The 6,799-nt window shown below is 65.5% G+C and overlaps 1 protein-coding gene across 1 annotated transcript in view; it reads left to right on the forward strand.

Moving 5' to 3' along the window:
* The window catches only part of MUC2 (mucin 2, oligomeric mucus/gel-forming), a gene marked incomplete at its 3' end in the record, with an annotated part of 28,414 nt that overhangs the window by 3,877 nt on the left and 17,738 nt on the right, over positions 1–6,799 (forward strand). Inside the window, exons 6-23 of the mRNA XM_008563406.1 lie at positions 8–95; positions 175–300; positions 837–954; positions 1,037–1,175; positions 1,414–1,524; positions 1,607–1,676; positions 1,898–2,035; positions 2,133–2,297; positions 2,838–2,932; positions 3,141–3,267; positions 3,631–3,886; positions 4,136–4,188; positions 4,308–4,408; positions 4,821–4,972; positions 5,205–5,343; positions 5,891–6,001; positions 6,089–6,268; positions 6,408–6,647. Coding sequence (XP_008561628.1) covers positions 8–95; positions 175–300; positions 837–954; positions 1,037–1,175; positions 1,414–1,524; positions 1,607–1,676; positions 1,898–2,035; positions 2,133–2,297; positions 2,838–2,932; positions 3,141–3,267; positions 3,631–3,886; positions 4,136–4,188; positions 4,308–4,408; positions 4,821–4,972; positions 5,205–5,343; positions 5,891–6,001; positions 6,089–6,268; positions 6,408–6,647 — 2,409 coding nt within the window. The remainder of the gene's footprint in view (positions 1–7; positions 96–174; positions 301–836; positions 955–1,036; positions 1,176–1,413; positions 1,525–1,606; positions 1,677–1,897; positions 2,036–2,132; positions 2,298–2,837; positions 2,933–3,140; positions 3,268–3,630; positions 3,887–4,135; positions 4,189–4,307; positions 4,409–4,820; positions 4,973–5,204; positions 5,344–5,890; positions 6,002–6,088; positions 6,269–6,407; positions 6,648–6,799) is intronic.

The following is a 6,799-nucleotide window of genomic DNA, read 5'->3' on the forward strand; positions in this document are numbered from 1 at the left end:
CCGCTCCTGCGTCTGCAGCACGCTCGCCGAGTTCTCCCGCCAGTGCTCGCACGCCGGCGGCCAGCCCGGCACCTGGAGGACCGACGCGCTCTGCCGTAAGGGCCGGGGGACCGCGGGGCGCGCTCGGGGTGGCGCACGTGGAGCCGGCTCACGGGGCTGCCTTTGCCGTTCCAGCCAAGACCTGCCCCGGGAACATGATTTACCTGGAGAGCGGCTCGCCCTGCATGGACACCTGCTCACACCTGGAGGTCAGCAGCCTGTGCGAGGAGCACCGCATGGACGGCTGTTTCTGCCCAGAAGGTGCGAGCTTGGGGGTGCCGCAGGGCGGGACGAGGGGGTGCTGCCCTGATGCAGCCCACCCCGGCTCGTGCAGTGGACAAGCGGCCTTGTGCCTTGGGCCTCGGTTTCTCACCCGCATCGAGGGAAGAGCTTTGCTGGATGTGGGGATACTGATGGTACAGGACATACCCCCAGTCCCACCCTGACGTCAGGGGCAGGTCTGGGCAGAAGGGAAATAAATGCCAAAGACCCTCCCACATGGTGGCTTTGGGGAGGCTCTGAGAAGGGGATACATGGACAGAACACCTCCTGCTCCGCCCCCAGCCCTGAGCCCGGAGGCCCCTGGAAGGAGCTGGACTCTGAGGGGCTGGACTCTGAGGTGGCCTGGAGGCCAACCCCCCACGGGCAGACCCCTGACCCAGAGATTAGGTGGAAGGGTGTTGGCCCAAAGACCGGTGGTGCCTGTCGGTGGGAGGCCTAAAGGGCAGCTACACTGTGGGGACTCTGGCACTTTCCAAGGCCCGCCTATGGTAACGTCATGTCCCTGGCTGTCCCAGACACTGTATATGATGACGTCGCGGGCAGCGGCTGCATCCCTGTGAGCCAGTGTCACTGTAAGCTGCATGGACGCCTGCACGCACCAGGCCAGGAGGTCACCAACGACTGCGAGCACTGGTGAGTCTTGGGCCCTGGGCTTGGGGGCTGGGGCAGGCTGGGTGGCAGCTGAGCTCTAACCCTGTGCCCCGCTGCCCGGCAGCGTCTGCAACGCCGGCCGTTGGGTGTGCACAGACCTGCCGTGCCCTGGGACCTGCGCCCTGGAAGGTGGCTCGCACATCACCACCTTTGATGGGAAAAAGTTCACCTTCCATGGGGACTGCTACTATGTCCTGAGCAAGGTAGGCAGGCCCAAGGCCTGGGGTGGAGTGGAGCTGGGGGCTTGGCACCCAGACTGCCTGGGTCCCGGGGTGGGCAGGTGAACGGTCCCTGGAGAAGTGCCCGTGGGCTGAGATGGGTGTTGCCGCTCTCAGGCTGAATGACAGGCGGGCTTTCCCTTCCGAGCCACCGCCGGGCTCCTGGGGTGCCGGGGCTGCCTGCCCCTGGCCACCGGTCGCTACAACGTGCCTTCCCACACAGGGCGACCACAACGACTCCTACGCCCTCCTGGGCGAGCTGGCTCCCTGCGGCTCCACGGACAAGCAGACCTGCCTGAAGACGGTGGTGCTGCTGGCCGACGAGAGGAAGAACGTAGGTGCCCGCCCTCCCATCCCAGCACACCACGCGTCCTCGAGGCCCTTCTCAGCCCCATGTACCCGTGACCTTCCTGCAGGTGGTGGTCTTCAAGTCTGATGGCAGCGTGCTGCTGAATGAGCTGCAGGTCAACCTGCCCCACGTGACTGGTGAGTCCTGCTCCAGGATGGGGCCTGGGAGCCACTTCCAACTCAGCTGGGCCCAGGAGGTTGGTCACGGGGAGCGGGTGCCCTGTGGCATCTGGCGGACTCTACATCTTCGGGCCTCTGCTGAGGGGACAGTGGGAGGCTGTTGCCCTCCTGCTGAGGGCGTCCTGGGCGAGGCAGGGCGTGGGGAGCCCCGCTTCCTCACTGTGCTCCCTGCCTTGCAGCGAGCTTCTCCATCTTGCAACCTTCCTCCTACCACATCATCGTGAACACGGCCTATGGCTTGCGGCTGCAGGTGCAGCTGGTCCCTGTCATGCAGCTCTTTGCGACGCTGGAGCAGGACGCCCAGGGGCAGGTGCAGGGTGAGTGGCCCCACTCAGCTCGCCCTTGCCAAGGCCCCATGTGGGGCCTACCCGCTGCCAGCCTCGGCCCCTCCCCAACCCTGTCCTGGCCCCCCAGGCCTCTGCGGGAACTTCAATGGCTTGGAAAGCGATGACTTCAAGACAGCTAGTGGGCTGGTGGAGGCCACAGGAGCCAGCTTTGCCAACACTTGGAAGGCCCAGTCGAGCTGCCAGGACAAGCTGGACTGGCTGGATGACCCCTGCTCCCTCAACATCGAGAGCGGTGAGGCTCGGGCGCCACTGGATGCTGCTACCTGCAGCCTGACTGGGAGAGCTGACCCCCGGCCAGCGTGGCCTTTCGGGTCAGGGGGGTTCTGGTGGCACGTGGTGTGTGAGAGGTGGGTGGAGGTAAGAGGGCCCTCCACGCTGGACACCAGCCTGTCCGCCTGCTGCTTCCCGCTGTGCTGCTGGCTTATGATGGCCCATGGTGGCACCTGCCAAGCGACGTGACAGAAGGGACAGGCCAGCTAACTGCTGGGAGGTGGCTCTTGTCCAGGGGCTGCCTGGAGCCATGACAGCATGCCCTCCTACTTGCCACCCCACCACATCCGGGGATGCCTGGGCCCTTGGGGTCAAGAGAGGGAGGCAGTGGGCATCCTGCAACGGGGCCCTATCCTGCTTGGAGTTGCCCAGAGATTTGACCCAGGGGAAGAAGAGGCCTGGACTTGGGTCCACTCCAGCCTGGGTGACCAGAAAGTCAGACCCAGGGGACATGTGCAGGTGGTCCCAGCCCCTGCTGAGGTTCTGACCCCTCACTCCCCAGCCAACTATGCTGAGCACTGGTGCTCCCTCCTGAAGAGCACAGAGACCCCCTTTGGCAGGTGCCACTCAGCCGTGGACCCCACTGAGTATTACAAGGTGAGTGGGACCTGCATGCATGCCCACCCCCACCCACCTGATGGCGTGGACAGGTCCCCAGAGCCCTCCAGGTGTGCTGAGTGTGCATGTGTGTGTGTAAGCACGTGTCTGTGAGTGCCAGCACACATGCAGGCATGTGGACATGGGGGGCTGACGGCCATGTCCCAGCTCCCCACCTCACTGTCCGCTGCCTCGGTTTCCTGCCCAGAGGTGCAGATACGACACCTGCAACTGCGAGAACAACGAGGACTGCATGTGCGCGGCTCTGTCCTCCTATGCGCGCGCCTGTGCCACCAAGGGCGTCATGCTGTGGGGCTGGCGGGAGCGGGTCTGCAGTGAGTACCACCCCTGCTGGCTGCATCCTGGGACAGGGCTGGGGGCCCTGAGCATGGGCGGTCCAGAAGAGGCATCAGCCCCCTGCAGCCAGCAACCCACCTCCCAGCTCCATCTGCCAGGGGCGGCGGGAACCCCGCCCCTCCAGTTCTCTGCTTGCAGCGAGGGGCTGTGATGTTGCAAGGACCAGGGGCCTGTGATGGGCCTGGAGCTGTGGCAGCCAAGTTCAGGGCAGGGGTCTCAGGGTGGCTGGGTGGGCATCTGCCATCCTGGCAGAATGAGGGCTCAGGGACAACCTACAGGGATAGGAGCTGGGGGTCCGGTCTCTCCCGCCCCTCACGCTGGCCCCCATGTCTCCTTTGCAGACGAGGACGTGAACTCCTGCCCTAACTCGCAGATCTTCCTGTACAACCTGACCACCTGCCAGCGGACGTGCCGCTCACTGTCCGAGGCTGACACTCACTGCCTCAAGGGCTTCGCGCCTGTGGACGGCTGCGGCTGCCCCGACCACACCTTCCAGGACGAGAAGGGCCGCTGTGTGCCCCTCGCCAAGTGCTCCTGCTACCACCAAGGCCTCTACCTGGAGGCGGGGGACGTGGTCTTGAGGCAGGAGGAGCGATGGTGGGTGGCATGAACTGGGAAGGGAGGGCACAGGGTGGGACGAGGGGGGCTCCTTCTGAATCTGCTCCAAGCTGAGGACGGAGAGGCTCTACCTGGTGGAGCTGAGAACCCGAGGGCTACAGAGGTGCCTGGGGAGGGGGATTCTGAGGGTGGCCAGGCTTGCATCCGTCCCCAGGCAGTGGTGGCTTCCCATGAATCTGCGTGGGGATTGTGCCCGGGCGCCGTTCACCTCCCAGCCCTCTCTTGTAGCGTTTGCCAGAACGGGAGGCTGCATTGCCAGCTGGTCAAGCTCCTGGGCCAGAGTAAGTGGCTGCTGCCCTGTGTGTGGACCCCGACGCCAGGCCTGCTCCCCTACGCCCTCCCCTACCCCCTGAGCCCCCCACATTCAGCTTGAGCTAAGGCAGCCCTGTCCGTCCTGCAGGCTGTGTGGACCCAAAGATCCACGTGGACTGCAACAATCTGACCGCGCTGGCTGTCTTGAAACCCCGCCCCATGAGCTGCCAGACGCTGGCTGCCGGCTATGTGCGTGCTGGGCAGGGCCACTGTGGGTGGGCTGGGCGGGGGTCTGGCTGTCTAAGCCTGTTACAGAGGCTCCCATACTGTACCCCACCCTAGGGTCTGGGGGCCAAATACTGTGGCCACATGGGCCTTGACACCTGTTGCTGGGAGGGAAGGGGCACTCTGTGTGCCCACTGGGCACAGGGGCCAGTTTAGGGGCCCTTGGCAGGCAACCCTCACCTGCCTCTCTGCTCAGTGGTGGGCCTGAGGGGAGGGGGTCCTAGGGCCTGACGACGGAGGGAGGTCAGGGGTCCCAGGACACCGGGGGAGTCTGAGCTGTCAGACCTTCCCTGGCCCGGCATGTAATCCTGACTTCCAGGGAGGGCTTCAGCCTCACCTGTCCGCTCCCTGAACCCCACTCTCTGACTGCCCCCAGTACCATACGGAGTGTATCAGCGGCTGCGTGTGTCCTGACGGGCTGCTGGATGACGGCCGAGGCGGCTGTGTGGTGGAGGAAGAGTGCCCGTGTGTGCACTACAAAGACCTGTACTCCCCAGGGGACAAGATCCAGGTGGACTGCAACACCTGGTGAGCCAGCCTGGCCCTGGCTCCTGCCCACGGCCCGCAGGGTGGTCTCTTGTCTGCCACTGGCCTGGAGCAGGGGTGTGGGTGCATGTTTGCGATGGCACTTTTGGGGCTGCTGTGGGCACTGGCAGGTGTCATGTGTGGGCTTCCTGGGGAGCTGTCTGCGTGGCGCCTGGGGTCTCGGCCAGGCCGCCATCTGGGCAGGTGCCTTCAGGCTCCTCTCTGATCTCTGCAGCACCTGCCAGAAAGGACACTGGGTTTGCACCCAGTCCATGTGCCATGGCACCTGTTCCATCTATGGGAGTGGCCACTACATCACCTTTGACGGGAAATACTATGACTTCGACGGGCACTGCTCCTACGTGGCTGTTCAGGTGAGGCTGTGGAACCTCCAGGGCCAGGCCTGTGCCTGCTCTGCTCAGCCCAGCAGGGAAGCCCTGAGATGTGGGAGACCTGGGAGTGGGAGGGGCTGGCTCTTCCTCTGCCCAAGACCCCACCCCGTCAGGAGGATTTGGGTTTCTAGCAGTGAGTGGGGTGGGCATGATGAAGCCCCCCTCTCCACCCTCCAGTTCCATGATCCTCCTGCAGGTACACAGAGGAGGGGGTAGGTTTGACAGACCAGCCATGGGGGATGAGGGGCCTGTGTGTGTGTGTGTGGTGGGTGGGGGGAGTTATGACAGGCCAAGGGAGGGCCAGAGGCAGGAGCTTTACCAATCCAAATCCCCCACACCCCGTAGTTATCCCAGCCACCACAGGAGGGGCTGAGGCTCTGTGAGGTCTGAAGTGGGGCTCAGCCTCCCCGACTGGAAGCGGCAGAGCCAAGGTCTGCTCAGTGGCTGCCCCAGCCCCACCAGCTGGGGTGGGTGCACCCCAGGGACCTGTGGCCCAGCGTCCAGCTGACGCTGTCCTGTTGGCCCCCAGGATTACTGCGGCCAGAACTCCTCGCTGGGCACCTTCAGTGTCATCACTGAGAATGTCCCCTGCGGCACCACTGGTGTCACCTGCTCCAAGGCCATCAAGATCTTCCTGGGGGTGAGTGCTGCCTGCCCCTGGGGATGCGTGAGCCCTCGGGGACACCCGGACCTGGCCAGTGACCGGCCTTCTCCTCCCTCCGAGCAGAGGACGGAGCTGAAATTGGAAGACAAGCACCGCATAGTGATCCAGCGCGACGAGGGCCACCATGTGGCCTACACCACGCGGGAGGTGGGCCAGTACCTGGTGGTCGAGGCCAGCATCGGCGTCATTGTCATCTGGGACAAGAGGACCACCGTCTTCATCAAGCTGGCCCCCTCCTACCAGGTGGGCTGCCCCTGCCCAACCCGGCCTCTCCGGGCCGGCCCCCTCTCACGTGCCCGGCCGGGCCTCCCAGGCACGCGGGGGAGCGAGCCCCCTGCCCTCCCTCCCACCCGAGCGCCCCGGGGATGCTTGTCTCGTGCAGGGCACGGTGTGCGGCCTGTGCGGGAACTTCGACTACCGCTCCAACAACGACTTCACCACGCGGGACCACATGGTGGTGAGCAGCGAGCTGGACTTCGGGAACAGCTGGAAGGAGGCCCCCACCTGCCCGGACGTGAGCACCACCCCCGAGCCCTGCAGCCTGAACCCGCACCGGCGCGCCTGGGCCGAGAAGCAGTGCAGCATCCTCAAGAGCTCGGTGTTCGGCGCCTGCCACAGCAAGGTGGGCGGGGCCGGGGCGGGGCGCTACGGGGGTGCGGCTGGAGGCGGGGCCGGCCGTGGGCGGAGCAGGGCAGTGGGCGGGGCCGGGCCCGAGTCCGCGCATGTGCAGAGCAGGGCGTTAGGCGGGCTGGGGCGGGACCGGGGCCGGGGCCG

The sequence above is a fragment of the Galeopterus variegatus genome, unplaced genomic scaffold (genome assembly GCF_000696425.1).
Source record: "Galeopterus variegatus unplaced genomic scaffold, G_variegatus-3.0.2 Scaffold13496, whole genome shotgun sequence".
NCBI lineage: Eukaryota > Metazoa > Chordata > Mammalia > Dermoptera > Cynocephalidae > Galeopterus > Galeopterus variegatus.